General features: G+C 53.4%; 1 protein-coding gene across 1 annotated transcript; it reads right to left on the bottom strand.

Moving 5' to 3' along the window:
• Positions 1–1206: 1206 nt before the first annotated feature.
• On the bottom strand, positions 1207–18637 carry LOC102461253 (uncharacterized). Its single transcript, XM_075928882.1, has 5 exons — positions 18507–18637; positions 14463–15649; positions 7939–8065; positions 5420–5533; positions 1207–4731 (listed from the first exon to the last, which is right to left on the bottom strand). The coding sequence occupies exons 2-5, from the start codon at positions 15450–15452 to the stop codon at positions 2411–2413; spliced, it is 3552 nt and encodes a 1183-aa protein (XP_075784997.1). The 5' UTR covers positions 15453–15649; positions 18507–18637; the 3' UTR covers positions 1207–2410.
• Positions 18638–18659: the final 22 nt, after the last annotated feature.

Genomic DNA, 18659 nt, shown 5'->3' with positions numbered 1-18659 from the left:
CTTTTCAAGAAAGATATAGAGAAATTGGAGAAGGTCTAGAAACCATGACCTATGAGGGAAGACTGAAAGAACTGGACTTGTTTAGTTTGGAAAGGAGAAGACTGAGCAGGGACATGATAGCGGTTTTCAGGTATCTAAAAGGGTGTCACAGGGAGGGGGGGGGGAATTGTTCTCTTTGGCCTCTGAGAATAGGACAAGAAGCAATGGGCTTAAATTGCAGCAAGGGAGGTTTAGGTTGGACATTAGGAAAAAGTTCCGAACTGTCAGGGTGGTTAAACACTGGAATAAATTGCCCAGGGAGGTTGTGGAATCTCCACCACTGGAGTTATTGAAGAGCAGGTTAGACAGACATCTATCAGGGATGATCTAGATGGTGCTTGGTCCTGCTGTGAGGGCAGGGACTGGACTCGATGACCTCTCGAGGTCCCTTCCAGTTCTAGTGTTCTAGGTTTCCCCTCACTCCCTGGTGAAGGGGAACAGCCAGCAATGATCCTATAGAAATTGCGGGGGGAGGGGGGGGGTTCAGTCCCCTCCCCCTCAAAGGGTGCCTGGGAAATGGGAGGTTAGGTGGGAAGCTCAGGGCTGGATTGTGGGGGGCACCCCCAGCAAACCCCTTTCACCTGCCTGGTGATTCTGTCTCTTTTCTGTATGGTTTTATGAGCAGCAATCCCATTCCAGGCATATCCCATTGTCCTGGCACAACCAAACCCTGCCCTTGCTTTGAGCTAGAAGAGGAAGCTGTCCACCGAATTTGGCGGTCTTTTTAGCTTTTACCATTTAGAAGGATATCTCTCTCAGACATATGGCAGAAGAGATCTGTGGCCTTACTAACTTCAGGGCCACTAAAAAATGTCATGGACCATGAAATCTGGTCTCCTCTATGAAATCTGAGCTTAAGTGCAATTTTTCCAATACTAGGAAAGGAGGGTAAAACAAATTGCCACGGGAAACTCCCACCCGCCACCATTCTGTGGGTGTAAGATTGCAGAGTTCATATACGGCCTGTGATGGCGCGTCGGGGTTCCCCTGATCCTGCACCCCCGTAGCAGCAAGAACAGACTGCCAGCCAGTAGAACAGAAAGCGTTTATTGCTTCTCCAGGATACAGCACAGATGTGATGTGGTTACCGGAGTCAGGGCCAGGCAGTCTTAGATCTGTGGGGCTAGGGGGTCCATTACCCCCTCAGCTTAGTCTGTTCCCTTCATGTTTCCTAGAAACTGCCTCGCTCCCAGATCCTGCCCCCCAGCCAGGTGTCCGTCTCTCCTCCTGGGAAGAGCTTTGCTAACTGCTTACTTTGGGCCTAGGTGTCTGGGCCAATCCACATGTGGGTGAGTCAGTGGCAATCACACATCACAGTGCAGGGGAACCCTGGGTGACAGAGCAGACAGCCCTCCCACTACATCACACGGCCCAGCAGCGGTGCTGTTACTTCTAGTCTGTCTCTCCTCACGGCTCCCCTGGGGTGCAGCATGTGGCTTGCAATGGACACTGGATGATACATGTGTTGTGCATTTAAACTGCCCCCCTCCTCCAAAAAGCCCCCAGCCTTCAAAGAAAAATGGAATCAGAGCCCCCCGTCAAACTCAGTTTTAAAATCATGAGATTTAATAAAATAAATTAACAGGGAGGGATTCACCGTCCCGCAATAGGGTTTGAGGTTCCTCAATTTTTCTCTCTCCCATCACTGGAGCTAGACACAGAATTTTTTTCTTATATAAAATCAGAGCTGAGGTTTTTAAGAGAAACTCTGCAATCATGAGACTCGGGCACACTGGAACCTTTCCTCTCCTTCTTTCAATTCCACGCAGAGGGAAATGTCTAGGGTTCCTTTTAAACTCCCTCTTTGCAGGGTCTGATCGGAGCATTTCAAGTTCATCCCATTCCTGTCGCCTGCCAAGATTTCAGCCTCTCCGCGGACAGTCAATTGTGCAGCTGAAGGGCCGGCCACGTGCTCTACCAGCCCTGGGCCCGGGGTGGGGGACATGTGCCTGCGTGCTGCCCTTCCTCTCTGAGTCGTAAGTGTATCTCTGCTGCTGCCTGAGAGCTTATGGTATTGGCATTTCTTCCCTCCTGCACATTGATGGGTTTCACATAAGAACGGCCATATTGGGCCAGACCCAAGGTCCGTCCAGCCCAGCATCCTGTCTGCCGACAGTGGTTAATGCCAGGTGCCCCCGAGGGAGTGAACCGAACAGGGAACCCTCAAGCCATCTCTCTCCTGTCATCCATCTCCACCCTCTGACACACAGAGGCTAGGGACACTGCTCCTTACCCATCCTGGCTCATGGCCATTAATGGGCTTAACCTCCATGAACTTATCTAGTTCTCTTTTAAACCGTTACAGTCCTGGCCTTCGCACCCAGTCAGTGCAATCCCAGCTGAATGCATGTCCAAGGAGCCAGCCCTGACCCTACTGTGCAATGACGAGGCTCCTCACAGACTGGTCCCCACGGGAGCCCTCCCTGCCTCTGTCCCGCAGCAACATTAGAGAGCTCCCAGGGAGTCTGCGCTTCTGTGTGCCTGGTACGTGTCTGGGGCCAGCGTTCCCTTTCCCTGTGGCCAGCACAGGTTTGGGGCCAGCTCTGCTCTTCCCTGTGTGTTTCGGGATGTCTCTCCCCTTCCTTGTGGCTGCTGCGTGTTTGTGTCTGGCTTTCCCTTTCCCCGTGGCCTGCGTGTGTTCGGAGCTGTCTCTCCCTTGCCCTGTCGCCTGTGTGTGTTCGGGGCTCTCTCTCCCTTGCCCTGTCGCCTGTGTGTGTTCGGGGCTCTCTCTCCCTTGCCCTGTCACCTGTGCGTGTTCGGGGCTCTCTCTCCCCTTCCCAGGGGCCTGTGTGAGTTCGGGGCTGTCTCTCCCCTTCCCAGTGGCCTGCGTGTGTTCGGGGCTGTCTCTCCCCTTCCCAGGGGCCTGTGTGTGTTCGGGGCTGTCTCTCCCCTTCCCTGTCCCCTGTGCGTGTTCGGGGCTGTCTCTCCCCTTCCCAGGGGCCTGTGTGTGTTTGGGGCTGTCTCTCCCCTTCCCTGTCCCTTGTGCGTGTTTGGGGCTGTCTCTCCCCTTCCCTGTCCCTTGTGCGTGTTTGAGGCTGTCTTGCCCCTTCCCCGTAGCCAGTGCATGTTTGGGGGCCATTCTCCCCTTCTCCAAAGCTGATGTGTGTTTTGTTGCTGCTTTGTCCTGCCCCACCACCTGTGCCTCTCTCAGACTGGCTCCCCGCACCCTCCTGGCTGCCATGTCTTTGGCGGCAGCTCTGCCCTCTCCTGCACTCAGCCTGCTTATGGGGGCAGCTCTCCACTCACCCAGCCCAGCAGTGGGGGTCACCCTTTCCTTCCCGGCGGCCTCTGTTGCTGCCCCTCGCTTGGGGGTGGCTCTCCCCCTTGTGGCCAAAGCAACCTTGGGCGCTGCTCTTTCCTCCCCCGCCTCCGACCCCTCTTTCTGGGTGGCTCTGCCTTTCCGCACGCCAGGGGCAGCTTCCAGGGCTGCATTCTCCTCCCCCGCCGTGGGTGTGGTTTTCAGCGCACCCTTCCCCTTCTCCGTGGCCTGCCCGCCTTTGATGGCTGCCCCCAACTTGTCCACGGTCAGTGTGTCTGTCTGGGCTGCTCTTGCCTCCCCCGCGGCTGCCCCATTTACAAGGGGGGTCCTCGCCACGGCAGCAGCTGGCGCTTTCCCGGGGGCGGAGTTGGCGTGGGTGCGCCGGTGCTTGATGAGGTGGGAGGCCTGGCTGAAGCTCTTGCCGCACGCGGCGCAGGCGTAGGGGCGCTCGCCCGTGTGGATGCGCCGGTGCTGGGCCAGGGTGGAGCGGTCGCCGAAGGACTTGGCGCAGACGGTGCAGGTGTAGGGCCGCTCGCCGGTGTGGGTGCGCTGGTGGATGATGAGGTTGGAGCTGTGGTGGAAGCTCTTGCCGCACTCGAAGCAGGAGTAGGGCTTCTGGCCCAGGTGGATCTTGCTGTGGGTGAGGAGGTTGGAGCTCTGCGAGAAGGCGCGCCCGCACTCCGCGCACTGGTAGGGCCGCTCCCCGGTGTGCGTGCGCTGGTGCACGATCAGGTTGGACTGCAGCCGGAAGCGCTTCTCGCACACCGGGCAGCAGAACGGCTTCTCGCCCGTGTGGATGCGCTGGTGCCGCAGCAGGTCCGAGCTCTGCTTGAAGACCTGGCCGCACACCGGGCACGGGTTGGCCTTTTGGCACGCGGGCGGCCTCTTGCGGGGAGGGGCAGCTCTTCCTGCTGGCTCCTTGCTGCAGGACTGAGCCAGGGAAGGCAGGTGGGGCTGCTGTTCCCCACACACAGGAGGGCTGGGTTGTTCCCTCTTCAGGACAGGGGGCGGCTGTTCCCCATTCACAGGAGGGCTGGGTTGTTCCCTCTTCAGGACAGGAGGCAGCTGTTCCCCATTCACAGGAGGCATCAGCTGTTCCCTGCGTAGGGCAGGGGGCGGCTCGTCCCTGCGTAGGGCAGGGGGCGGCTCGTCCCTGCGTAGGGCAGGGGGCGGCTCGTCCCTGCGTAGGGCAGGGGGCGGCTCGTCCCTGCGCACAGAACAGGTGGGGAGCTGCTGTTTCCCACCCCAGGAGAGAGCTGCTGGCACGTCAGCCCCCAGAAAGGGTTTCTTTCTCTTCCGACCTGGGCTCTGTGGTGCTCTCCTCTTGGGCAATCTTGGGAAGACCCTTGGCAATGCAGTCGCTTCGACAGGCCCTTCCGCCTCCCTGCGACGCAGCACAGCCAGCTCCTCAGTGTGCTGCACCCTCCCGGCGCCTGCGGGGACCAAGAAAGAAGTGGGGGGTGAGCCGGGCCGCAGGCCGGGGGGGGGGGGGAGCCAGCAGAGGGAGCCCAACTCACACTGGCTGGCGAGTGGAATTCAAATTTCACAACAATGTCTGAGCTTTTGGTAAGAAATTTGTCCCAAATTGGGACAAAAAAAATCTAAGTTTTTCCACAACCTGACCCTCTGCAACACTTTGTTTGGGCCACACCGAGCTGCAGGAACATCTGAAACATGCTGCCAGGGGTTCCCGGCTGCCTGTCCGGGTGGGTGCCAGGGAGTCAGGAGACCCTGGGAGTCCAGGCCCTGGGAGTACAGGCTGGTTGCTTGGGAGCCAGGTTTTCCAGTGCTTCCAGGCACCTCTTTAGTTCAGAACCGCCATGGCCAGTGGCGGGACTGTTATCCCCAGCATACAGCTGGGAAGTGACACACCGAGGGCTAAGTGACTTGCCCAGTGTCACACAGGGAGTCTGTGGCAGAGCCCAAATTGCTCAGAGCACGTCTTGGGGAACCAGGAAATTGTGGTTCTGTCGGCTCAGTGGATCTGTCTGTGGGGCAGGGCTGCAGGAGCTCCTGGCTGCACGGCTGAGCTCTGCCTGCGGCAGAGAGGGGCTGATGCCATGGGAGCGAGGGCTGGGGTCCCAGGCTTTTACTTTCTGAGCTGGCTGTTCCATCCCTTACCTGCTGGGATGTCCCTTTGGCGCTTGTGCTCCGCCGGGGCTGGGGGATCTGGGACGCACGGCACCTCCCCGCGCTCCAGCTGAGAGATCAGGGCGGGTTTGTGCACTGGAAAACCTGCCCAGGAGGGGGAGAAAAGAAAGAAGCCATCAGTGTGCGGTCAGTGAGGCCTGCTACAAAGGGGGGCCTGAGGGGGAAGTGGGCTGGCCCATGGGAGAGGGGTAGGCACAGGCCAACGGTGACAACACTGGACCCACAAGACAGGCAAAAGCAGGAGCCCCGCCCTTCACCCCCGCCAGCTCAAACAGGCAGAGAATACTGGCAGCAACACTGTCCCCCCTGCGCCCTGGCCCCACTCCTTCCTACCTCTGCTCCGCCCCTCCTGCCCCCACTGCCCGCCTTCCCCAAAACCTCCTGTCCCAAGCGATGCAACCTGGGAGGTTAGTGGGAGGTGGGGGGGGAGGCTGGCACTGGGTGCAGTGGTCACCCCCCTCCTCCCCGCACTCACCATGGCGACAGGAAGTGGCGTGACTCGGCCCCGGCCCCCCAGCCCAGCTGCCAGTCACATTGCTTGGGGGAGCGGAGCGACCCAGCTGGGAGATGGCAGAAGGGAGCAGGCTGGGCTGGGTCACTCCACTTCCCACCGCCATGGTCAGTGCGGGGTGCCAGCCTCTCTCCCGCCCCCGGCAATTCTCCAGGGACCACGAAAGCACAGGGCCCGTGGTGGCTGCCCCGAACCGCCCAATGGCCGGGATAGCTCTATCCGGCCGTGCGTGTGCGTGTCCTCCAGGGGCTAGGCTGGGATCCCTGGGGTGGAGTCACAGGTCTGAAGGCCAGCAGGGCCCATTCTGACTAGGGATGTTAAGGTCTAGTCGACTAGTTGACTGTCCCACAAGCAAATGCTTATTGGATAGTCGACTAGTCATTTCTCCCCCTCACCTTGCTGCCTCTATCAGATAGAGGCAGCGAGGGGGTGGAGACAAGGAGGTTACTTCAGAGTGGCAGCGCCGCACGGAGCCGGGGTCAGCTGCTCTGTGTGGCGCTCTCACTTTGAATGCGTAGGTGGCATTTCAAAGCAGCAGCGCCGCTTGGAGCCCGGGGTCAGCTGGGGATTCCGCAGAGGCGCTTCAAAGGGGCAGCACCGCCCTATCGACTAATCAGTGCAAAAATGCATGGACTATTCAATGAGTCAGTTACACGATAACCTCCTTAATTCTGACCACACTTTTTGGCTTCCTGCACTGAGCTGGCTGGGCGGGAGGGAGAGAGGAGGTGGAATCTGCAAAGGAAAGTTTCCTTTGGAAAATGCCATTTCAGCTCAACACACTTTTTCACTAAATCAGACCATTTTCAAAATGAAACCTTTTCTGGTAAAGAAATGTAGGAAAAATGCAAAACATACGTATTTTATTTTCATCTTTCTATTGTTTTTACGTTATTTCATGACAGGTCACTGAGAGCAATGCGGCACAGGACATAGACTCCCCTGGGTGTGCCGTGGCTTTTTATTCATTTTGTATGTGTGTTAGCACAGCAACGTAGGAGCCCCAGTAATGGAGCAGGCCTTCACTGCGCTAGGTGCTGTACAGACACACAACAAATAGATGTTCTGTTTCTCTCAAAAGCCAATTGCAGTGCTGCGCCCACAATGCAGTGCATGTCAAGAGACATGAGATCTATACAGATAGACGGGGAGGGGGAGAAAACTAGGGTTGCCAGGTGTCCGGTATTGACCCAGACAGTCTGGTATTTTCGCCTCCTGTCCAGTAAAATATTTCAGAAAATCCCAGGTGCTTACCGGGTTCCACAGGGGAGCTGTCCGGCCCGGAGCAGGGAGACAAGATAATGGACAGCCGCCGGCAGGCTGTTAGAGCCAAAAAGCCTCAAAAGCATTTTTTAAAGGGGTCATACTGGGTTTTTTTTAAATATTATTTTTTATTTTTTGCTCAACAACTTTGGTCTCCCCTCTTTTTTTTTTTCTCAACAGAATTTTCTGTTGTTTTTTTGTTTTGTTGTTGTTTTGTTTTTTTTGCAGGGGGGTGGATAGCGGGGGGAGGTTGGGTATTTTTGGTTAAACCATCTAGCAACCCTAGAGAAAACCTTCATTTTCTGTCCAGATCTGCTCACAGCCAGTCAGGGGAAGGGGAGGATCAAGTTTTTTTTCTTCTGCATCATCTTTGGATAAAAATGAGACTTTATTTGTACGTGAAAAAAAATCCATTTTTTTCCAACAAAAAAGTTTTGAGGTTTTTGTTTTCTCTCCAGCTTTTCCTTGTCCCCCCAGCAGCTAAACAGTAGAAGGAGGGAGGAAGAGGAGAGAGGCAAGGATGGGGAAAAACAGAAAGAGGAGGGGAAAAGGAGGAAAACAAAGCCTTGGAGTTTCAGTTTGGGTTTTGTTGAACAACTTGGAAAGTTTCCTACAGAAAACAGAGCTCCGTGGAAGAAAAGATGGACGATTTCCTGGATCGTTCTGCCCAGCGCTTCCGCAGCGGGCAGGCTGTTTGGACAAGCGCCCCACTCACCTAGCGCGCTGACGCTCCGGTAATTCTCGTACATGGTGTCCCGGTACAGCTGCTTCTTCTCCTCATCCAACAGCTCCCACTCGGCCTCCGTCAGAGTCACAGCCACGTCCTCGAACTGCACCGGCACCTGCAACCACAAATGCATCTTCCTCAGCACAGGCCACTCCAGGGCTATGCCCTGCTCACCACTGCTTGTGGTGCGGACCAATCACCACTCCCCACCTCTGCCAGTCCTCCCTCCCTCCCTGAGCCAGCTGTTCCAGGGCCAATCCCTGAAGTCAGGGGATCAGGCGCAGAGGCAGGTCAGGGCCACGTGTTGAGGAAACAGGACCTGCAGAACGTGGGTGAGCATGGTGGAGGCAGGGCTGCCTGGGGCCTGGTGATTTATAAAGGCCTGGGGCTCCCAGCTGCTCCTGCCACTGCCTTGACAGAGGTAGCAGCTGGATCCCCGGGCCCTTTAAACCATCGCTGCAGCCCCTAGGGTTGCCAGATGCTTTCACAAAAAATACCGAACTCCCCCAAAAAACACTGGGGAAAAAATTCTGTTGAGCAAAAAAAACCCCCCCAAAAACCGCCCCCCCTCCCCGGAAAAGTTGTTGAGGGTTTTTAAAAAAAAACCCACAACAACAAAGACCAGGGCCAAAATGCAGTCACGGCTCTTTTAATTCCCGGGCCGCGGTCCCCCCTCCCTCTACCCCAGCCAGTGCAAGCTGTGTTGCGTGTCCTCGGGAAAAACAGAAAATACTGGACATTTTAAATTTCCCAATTTTTTTACAGGACGGAAGATGGAAATACTGGGCTGTTTGGTTCAATACCGGACACCTGGCAACCCTAGGTAGTGCACACCAGCGGTGCTGAAGGGCTAGGGAGGGGGAGCTAATTCTAGCCCCACCCCTTCCGCCCAAGGCCCCACCCCTTCTGGGAGGCCCAGCAAAGTGTGCCCTCAGCCCTGGGTGGGGTTAGAATACTGACAAGGCTACTGGTCCATCACTAGCTGGAAGTGGTAAACTTCTCGATAATATTCTAAAAAAGACCGAAGTGTTCAGCACATATTTCTGTTTTGTATTGGGTTTTGTCTCACCGTATCATGAATATAACACTCTTCCACTCCTTGTCTCTGGAAGGTGTTAAACAGAAGCTACTGAAGTCAGACATTTGTCAATCAGCAGGCCCATATAATGTGCATCCAAGAGTTTTAAAAGAGCTGGCCTAGGAGCTTGCTGGCCCATTAGTATTGCTATTCAATACGTCTTGGAGCACTTAGGAAGTTCCAGAAAACTGGAAGAAAGCGTATGTACCAATTTATAAAACTGGTAAATGGGACGACCGGAATAATTATTGGCATGTCAGCCTGACATCAGGTCAAGATAACAGAGGGACAGACACAGGACTCAATTAACAAATACATAAAGCAGGGTAAAGTAATGAATGCCATGAAACATGGGTTTATGGAAAATAGGTCCAATCAAATGAACTAATTTTTTTTTAGGGGATTACAGGTTTGACTGACAAAGGTAATTGTGTTGACATAATATACTTAGATTGTGTAAGGTATTCAACTTGGTACTACACATTTTGATTACAGAACCAGCATGATATAAAATTAACATGGCTCACATGAAAGGGACCAAAACCAGACTAAACACGAGGGCTGTGTCTACACTGCACCCCTTTTCCGGAAAAGAGATGCAGATTAGACAAGTCACAATTGCAAATGCAGCGGGGATTTAAATTTTCCCCACTTCATTTGTATAAACATGGCTGCCGCTTTTTTCCAGCTCGGGGCTTTGCCGGAAAAAAGCGCCAGTCTAGACGGGGATCTTTTGGAAAATAAAGCCTTTTCCGAAAGATCCCATATTCCTGATTTTAAGAGGAATAAGGGACCTTTTGGAAAAGGCTTTATTTTCTGAAAGATCCCCGTCTAGACTGGCGCTTTTTTCCGGCAAAGCCCCGAGCCGGAAAAAAGCGGCAGCCATGTTTATGCAAATGAAACGGGGAAAATTTAAATTCCCGCTGCATTTGCAATTGCCACTTGTCTAATCTGCATCCCTTTTCCGCAAAAGGGGTGTAGTGTAGACACAGCCAAGGGCTACATCTAGATTGGCATGATTTTCCGGAAATGCTTTTAACGGAAAAGTTTTCCGTTAAAAGCATTTTCGGAAAAGCGCGTCTAGATTGGCAGGATGCTTTTCCGCAAAAACACTTTTTGCGGAAAAGCGTCCATGGCCAATCTAGACGCGGTTTTCCGCAAAAAAGCCCCGATCGCCATTTTCGCGATCGGGGTTTTTTTGTGGAAAACAATACTGTGCTGTCTACACTGGCCCTTTTGCGCAAAGTCTTTCGGAAAAAGACTTTTGCCCGAACGGGAGCAGCATAGTATTTCTGGAAAAGCACTGATGATTTTACATGAAATCGTCAGTGCTTTTCTGGAAATTCAAGCGGCCAGTGTAGACAGCTGGCAAGTTTTTCCGCAAAATCATCTGATTTTGCGGAAAAACTTGCCAGTCTAGACACAGCCGGGGAGTGGCAAATAACGAAGGGGGGCAGGTCACTGATACACGGTGATCCAGTTCTGGTGCCCACAATTCAAAAAGGACGTTGAGAGATTGCAGTGGATTTAGAGATGATGCAGGATTGATTAAAGACTCACTAAACCCATCTTAGTGTTAGACTCCAGGAGCTCAATCTATTTAGCTTAACGAAGAGAAGGTTAAGGGGTGACTTGATCAAGGCCTGTACGTATCCACACAGGGTGCGTCTACACAGCACCCTAACCTCAAAATAAGACGCCATTTGCACTACGAAATAGCTTATTTTGAAATTTGGTGTGTGCACAGTGCCAAATTTCGAAATACTGCCCTATCTCAAGCCATCCCTTATTCCTCGTGCGACGAGGTTTTACCCGGATGGCATGGCCGTTATTTTGAAAAATATTTTGAAATAACAGGTGGCTTGTGTAGAGGTGGGATAGCTATTTCGGGATAAATAAACAATTAACAAAACTATCCAAAGCCCAAGATTTGGTGGTGATGGGGGACTTCAACTATCCAGACATATGTTGGGAAACTAACACAGCGAGGCACAGGCTATCCAATAAGTTTCTGGACTGCATTGGAGACAACTTTCTGTTTCAGAAGGTTGAAAAAGCTACCAGAGGAGAAGCTGTTCTGGATTTGGTTTTAACAAATAGGGAGGAACTAGTTGAGAACTTGAAAGTGGAAGACAGTATAGGGGACAGTGATCACGAAATAATAGAGTTCATGATCTTAAGGAAAGGTAGAAGGGAGACCAGCACAATTGAGGTAATGGATTTCAGGAAGGCAGATTTTGATAAGCTCAGAGAACTTGTAGGTAAGGTCCCATGGGAAGCAAGACTGAAGGGAAAAACAACTGAGGAGAGTTGGAAGTATTTCAAAGGGACGTTGTTAAGGGCCCAAAAGCAAACAATTCCGCTGTGTAGGAAAGATAGAAAATATGGCAAAAGACCAGCTTGGCTTAACAAGGAGATCTTGCACGATCTCAAAATAAAAAAGGAGTCATATAAAAAATGGAAACTAGGACAACTAACAAAGGAGGAATATAGGCAAGCAACACGGGAATGCAGGGGCAAGATTAGAAAGGAAAAGGCACAAAATGAGATCAAACTAGCTACAGGCATAAAGGGAAACAAGAAGACCTTTTATAAATACATTAAAAGCAAGAGGAAGACCAAGGACAGGGTAGGCCCACTGCTTAGTGAGGAGGGAGAAGCAGTAACAGGGAACTTGGAAATGGCGGAGATGCTCAATGACTTCTTTGTTTCGGTCTTCACCGAGAAGTCTGGAGGTGTGCCTAACGTAGTGAATACAAGCAGAGAGAGGGTAAGTTTAGAAGATAGGATACACAAAGAACAAGTTAAAAATCACGTAGGAAAGTTAGATGTCAGCAAGTCATCAGGTCCTGATGAAATGCATCCCAGGATACTCAAGGAGCTGATAGAGGAGGTATCTGAGCCTTTAGCTATGATCTTTGAAAAATCATGGCAGACAGGGGAGATTCCAGATGACTGGAAAAGGGCAAATATTGTGCCCATCTATAAAAAGGGGAATAAGAACAACCCAGGAAACTACAGACCGGTCAGTTTAACGTCTGTCCCAGGGAAGATAATGGAGCAGGTAATTAAGGGAATCATATGCAAACACTTGGAAGGTAATAAAGTGATAGGGAATAGTCAGCATGGGTTTGTGAAGAACAAGTCATGCCAAACTAATCTGATAGCTTTCTTTGATAAGATAACGAGCCTTGTGGATAAGGGAGAAGCGGTGGATGTCATATACCTAGACTTTAGTAAGGCATTTGATACCGTCTCGCATGATATTCTTATTGATAAACTAGGCAAATATAACTTAGATAGGGCCACGATAAGGTGGGTGCATAATTGGCTGGATAACCGTAGTCAGAGAGTTGTTGTTAATGGTTCTAAATCCTGCTGGAAAGGGATAACAAGTGGAGTTCCTCAAGGGTCTGTTTTGGGACCCGTACTGTTCAATATCTTCATCAATGATGTAGATATTGGGATAGAGAGTACGCTTATTAAGTTTGCGGATGATACCAAACTGGGTGGGGTTGTGACTTCTTTGGAGGATAGGGACATAATTCAAAATGACCTTAGCAAGTTAGAGAAATGGTCAGAGGTAAACAGGATGAGGTTTAATAAAGAGAAATGCAAAGTGCTCCACTTAGGAAGGAACAATCAGTTCCATACATACAAGATGGGAAGCGACTGTCTAGGAAGGAGCATGGCGGAAAGGGATCTAGGGGTCATAGTGGACCACAAGTTGAATATGAGCCAACAGTGTGATGCTGTTGCAAAAAAAGCAAATATGATTCTAGGTTGTATCAACAGGTGTGTTGTAAGCAAAACTCGTGAAGTCATTCTGCCGCTCTACTCTGCACTAGTTAGGCCTCAGCTGGAGTACTGTGTCCAGTTCTGGGCGCCACATTTCAAGAAAGATGTGGAGAAATTGGAAAGGGTACAGAGAAGAGCGACAAGAATGATTAAAGGCTTAGAGAACATGACCTATGAAGCCAGGCTTCATGAACTGGGCTTGTTTAGTTTGGAAAAAAGAAGATTAAGGGGGGACATGATAGCGGTTTTCAAATATCTAAAAGGGTGTCACAAGGAGGAAGGAGAAAATTTGTTCCTCTTGGTTTCTGAGGACAGGACAAGGAGTAATGGGCTTAAAGTGCAGCAGGGGAGGTTTAGATTGGACATTAGGAAAAAATTCCTAACTGTCAGGGTGGTCAAATATTGGAATAAATTGCCAAGGGAGGTGGTGGAATCTCCCTCTCTGGAGATATTTAAGAACAGGTTAGATAGACATCTGTCAGGGATGGTGTAGACGGAGCTTGATCCTGCCTTGAGGGCGGGGGGCTGGACTCGATGACCTCTCGAGGTCCCTTCCAGTCCTATTATTCTATGATTCTATGATTCTATGATACCTCTGGTATCCCCAAATAGCGGTGCAGGGTAGACGTACCCATAGGGAAGTGATATTTAGTAATGGGCTCTTCAGTCTAGCGGAGGACAGATGCCCCAATGGCTGGAAGGTGAAGCTAGACAATTCAGACTGGAAATAACGTGTATATTTGTAACCGGAGAGCGATTGAGCCATATAGCCCAGGACTCCTTGCAGGCTGGGGGAGGGCTGTCCGTTACCAGAATGAAGCCCCGCCCCTTCCCACCATCATCCCGCCTCCTCTCCCCATGGCACCCCGTCCCCTGAGTTTCGGGGTCACCGGAGGGCCTGGTGCTGTGCTGGGGCAGTCGTCATGAGCCTCCCCCCCACCCCGTGTGGCGGCAGGACGCGGGGAAGTGGAGCGAGTGCACAGGTGCAGTGTGCTCCACTTCCCCCACGGCTCCTGCCACCGCTAGGGGATGAGAGCTGGATTCTCCATCACGGACCATCTTCCAAGCGAGACGGGATGTGTCTCTCCAGGCTGTGCCCTAGGGGTTATTTCGGGGCAGGTCTGCGCCCTGCATGACACAGGAGTGACGTACCCGTCACAGCTCGGCAGGACAGGGCGCCGAGATGTCTCTAAAGCAAGAGGGGCTTTGCATGACAGCAGATCGTCCTCCGCTCTCCCTCGGGGCAGTTTAGCGCCTTGCTGAGAGGCCAGGGGAGGGGGATTCACTCCCTCAGGCTCCTCCAGTCGGCAGCGCCGGCAGCTCTCACCAGCTATGCTCTGTCCCACGCGGCGCTCTACGCATGAGTGCACAAGTTCTCAGATGCCCCCCGCTGACATGGAGCACGACTGCAGCTGTCCAGAGACGGGCGGGGCCTGGTTTCCAAGAGGGACGTGCTAAAGGTAATGCAGCTGAACTGCCCGGCTCCTCAACTCCCAGGGCCTGGTTGTTTCATGTCGGGCACCCAAGACTTTGCAGGGACACAAGCAGGAACCCTGCATCCCTTGTGGCTTCCAGGCTTTATCTCCCCTTCCCACCCTGCTCCCCCACTGACGTAAGCAGAATTAAACGCGCTCACCTGTAGCCCCAGCCAATCGGCCTCTGGCTGCCCCAGCTGGAACCCCTCTGCCAGGGCCACCGCCTGGGCACAGGTCTCAGGGCCACGCTCCCAGACCCATCTCTGCATTTCCTCCGGCAGGATGGTCAGGAATTGCTCCAGGATCAGCAGCTCCAGGATCTGCTCCTTGGTGCGGCTGTGCGGCTCCAGCCAGCGATGGCAGAGCTCCTGGAGGCGGCTGAGAGCCGCCCGGGGACCGTCGGCCTCCTGGTAGCGGAACTCCCTGAAGCGCCGGCGCCGCGTCTCCAGGCGGATGCCGTAGCGACGCAGGATAGTGGCCTTCACCTTCCCATAGTCACTGGTCTCCGAGAGGTCTAGGCTGCCAAAGGCCAGCAGGGCTTTCCCGGTGAGGTACGGCTCCAGCCGGCTTGGCCACTCCCCTCGCGGCCACTGGCAGGCCTTAGCCATATGTTCAAAGGTGGCCAGATAGGCCTCAATGTCATCCTCTGGCGCCAGCTGTGGCAGCTGCAGGGCTCCCGGCGTCGGTGCTGGAGAGGGCTTCCCCCGGGCAGGCGTGTCAGACAGCTGCTCCTCTTGGCACGGTGCCGCCGCCTCCTTCAGCTGGATCCCAGCCTGCTCCAGGCCCGTCGGTGGCTCGCTGGCCTCAGGGAACGCTGGCTCTCCCTGCCTGAGGGCGCAGGCCGGAGCCGGCCCCACCTCCGGGAGGAGGCTCAGGGCTTGCAGCACCCCCTGCCAGACGTCCTCCCAGTGCTGTAGCATCTCCTTCTGCGACACGTCCCGGGCCTGCTGCGGCGCCACCCACCTCAGCAGCTCCCCGATGGTGCCGGACTGCACCACAACGGGCAGCGCGCCCGGCCGCTCCAACCCCACGTCTGGCTCGGGCCCAGCGGAGGCCTGCGTCTCCAGCAGCTCAGCCGGGCACCGTGCCTGCTCCACCTGGATCTGAAACTGCAGGTCCAGGGCCCCCTCTGGCCCCGGTTTGGCAGCCATTGCTGCTCACCAGGGCTCTCCTTGTCCCAGCAGGGGATGAGCCCGGACCCCAGGCCTTTCTGTCTCATTCATGCCCCTGCTTGGAAGCATCCAGCCTCCGGCTTCGTCCCCCCTGGGCCTGGTTTTCGACCCCACGTGAGCGAGCTCCTGGAGCTGGTGATGCTGCTACTTGAGAAAAGGGGCTTCTCCTGCAGCTCCTGAGGGCAAGGCAAACACCGACAGTGAGGGGCCGTGCCATGATACCGAGGGATAGGAGCACTGAGCCCACCCTGCTAGCTCCCCTTAAACAACCCAACAGCCGAGTCACCCCTAGGACTGAGTCTCACGTTTGCTAACATTCCTGTTCTCCTAGCGTGGACCCAGCCTTCCTTGTCAGAAAAGCCGTCTGTGGTTACAGCTGTGCCAGTAAATCTCGGGAGGGTAGAGCAGGCCTTAGTTTCACCGTGCCTCAGTTTCCCTACCTCTACCACTGCCCAGGCTCACAGGAGTGTGGCAAGATAACCGCCCGAAGGCCTGAGTGTATGCTCCGTCTGTCTGTCTGTCTGTCTGACACACACACACACACGCTCTCTCTCTCTCTTTCTCTCTCAGAACAATTGGGGTCTAGCAATTATTGTGAGCCTAACTAAGAAAAGCAAAGCAAAGTTTAACAATGTGTTACGGTAACCTCTGACAATCTGTGAGTGTGGGAAAGGGAGCAAAAGGGAGAGAAAAAGACTGAATTAATCTAAAGTTGAACAAAAAGGCCTACTGGTATAATTCAGAACTGTGACCAGAAGTCAATGAACCCAAATCGGTGTGTCAGATATTGGGCCTACTGGTGGAACAATATAATGAAGCAATGGGCTATTCCATCCACCCCTCTCTTTTTGCAACAGGGTGTGCATGCCCACAAGAATGGGTTAGCCCAACAGTGTGGATGAAGGAAGTCCCGCCCCTCAGACTGTGCTGGGCATGCTCCAACTGCTGCTTTAGTATAAAAGGGGGCAGCCTAGCTTCATTTTAGATTGAGCCCTGGGGAGGAAGGTGGCTTGGTGGAGGCTTTAGCACTGGATTGTGGGAGTCAGTGATCCAGACTGGAGATGTGTTGCTAACAGAATCCCAGGGAGCTACCTGCTCCCACAAGCCCAGAGACCCTGATGATGTTCAGAACCTGGCTTCATGGAGAACCTGGATCCCTCATCCCAGCTGCCCCCTGCAGTGTGGTCCCTAATTGTGGCCATCAGGCATACAGACTTGTACCCTGAGGCAGCTGCCCTGACTCCCTGCGTTAGGTGAGGCAGCTCTGAACTCAAGTGGTGCCATGTTGACTCTAATCTGGCAGCTACGTGCTCTCTAGCATGAGGACTGTCACCTGGGTCCCCCCTCCACACTGAAGATCCACCCCAAAAGGAAGATGGGGTGTGCATACATGGCAAGGGGACCTTTAAAAAAAAAGAGGGGAAATTAGCATAAAAGGGAATGCAGGCAAATAGATCAGGAAGGAGGAAGTTTACCCCTGTGCCTGTCTGGCCACACTGTCTCCTGGGACCCCAGAATCCACTGTAACATCACTGGGCCTTTGTTCTCCTGAACCCAAGAGCTGTTCTGACCAAACTCATGTGAAAAAGGGGCCCAGAGAACATCTCCACCTACCCTGGTTAAGTCCCAAACACGGCCTGGGATATGAGAGTGTCCCCCACCCCGTGCGGTGTTCCCCTTCCTTGTGATATTTCCTCTCTTCCCTAGCTGCCTGCCTTTCCCCTGTATGCTAGGCTCTTATTAAACTAACCAGTCAAGGCTGTATACATGTCTGCAGTATATGCAGCCTTTGCCCCATGGCTATGGAAGTCTCTCCCCGGGACATTCACTTGGCGCCAACGTTGGCACTGTTCCGGCACCAAGCTAAGGCCACCCTTTTACCGTGCTTTTATTGGTGTTTAGGGGTATGTGTCCCCCCTCTCGAGGTGTGTTAACAGGTTTTATGTTCTCCCATTTTGTAAGCCGCCTCGAATATTTTAAATAGAGAGGCCAGGTAAAAAAAAATTTTAAATAAATAAATACCGCTGTAAATCTCTGACCAAAAAGGTAGCTACCAGCAATGCCCTAAGCAGCCCACGGCTAACTCAAGTTTGTTGAGTCTTGGTGTGATTGATCAGACCATGTGATGAGCAATATGGATCTTTCCAACAGTGAAACTGCAAGTAAGTCCGCTACATTACGGACAGAGGGTGCACATTGGAGCTCTGCTGTCCTTTTCTGTCCCCTGCTGTGTGTCTTGCTTGGTCTCTTAAATAGCAAAAATCAAAAGGTCACTACCAACAATTCTAACCTGTCCTTTCTTAACTTTCTCTCTTGCCCCCAAGTAGCAGCTGTTACCGTGGAAAAGCCTGTCAACCGAGAGGTTAGCTCTCCGGGTTAAAAGACAAAAAAAATTGTTAAAACAAAAGCCTTGGTGCGCTATGTCAAATCTTTAACTGTTTTTCCTTTACTTTTGTATAACTGTAAAGGGGGTTAAAAGAAGGCTTAATGGTGTGTTTGCAACTGTACTAGCACTATCCAACCTTGGGCTTTGCTTAAAAATATTTAATAGTGGGCCCCTTTGACTCTAAGTACACTTATTTTTTGGGATATATGGAACAGCCCATAATCACTCTCTACCTGGCCCACAGGCTTTCAGTCACACATGCCAGGTCTTGCACAGGGCGAGTGCTCTCCCATCCCTTCCACTGTCCCTGGGCCAGCAGGAATATTTAGGGGTCCCCCCCCTTACCCATCTCCTAAACCACTGGCTGTTTTATTTTCACAAACCACAGGGGGGTAACCTCCCCAAATCAGAGGCCCCTTGTGAAGGGCTCCACAATCAGACAGCGTGTCCCACGAGGCCCCAACGGTGGGGGAGGGTAATACCCACGGGCGCCCTGGCGCTGCTGAGGCCCTAAGGCAGTGCTTAGTCTGCGTGGGGCTAGAGCCGGCCCTGCCCCACGCCTCTGTCCCGCGTGGGCGCGCCTGCCCCAGCCCGGCCGGGATCCCGCAGAGCCCGATCCCCTGGCTGGGAAGCAGGGTCCCGCTTACCTGGGCGGGGGCTGTCCGTGGGAACCGCTCCCCTAGGGCCGGGGGGCTGCTCCAGGCGGGGTGGGGCGGCTCCGTCCCTCTAGCTCAGCCCGAAGTTATGGGAGCGGATGCGGGGGGAGGGGGGGGGGCTTTTCCCATCATGCAGCTGCAGGG

Source organism: Pelodiscus sinensis, chromosome 4, assembly GCF_049634645.1.
Source record: "Pelodiscus sinensis isolate JC-2024 chromosome 4, ASM4963464v1, whole genome shotgun sequence".
Lineage (NCBI taxonomy): Eukaryota > Metazoa > Chordata > Testudines > Trionychidae > Pelodiscus > Pelodiscus sinensis.
The sequence above is the reverse complement of the archived record's forward strand: the minus strand, read 5'-3'. Positions and strand labels throughout refer to the sequence as shown.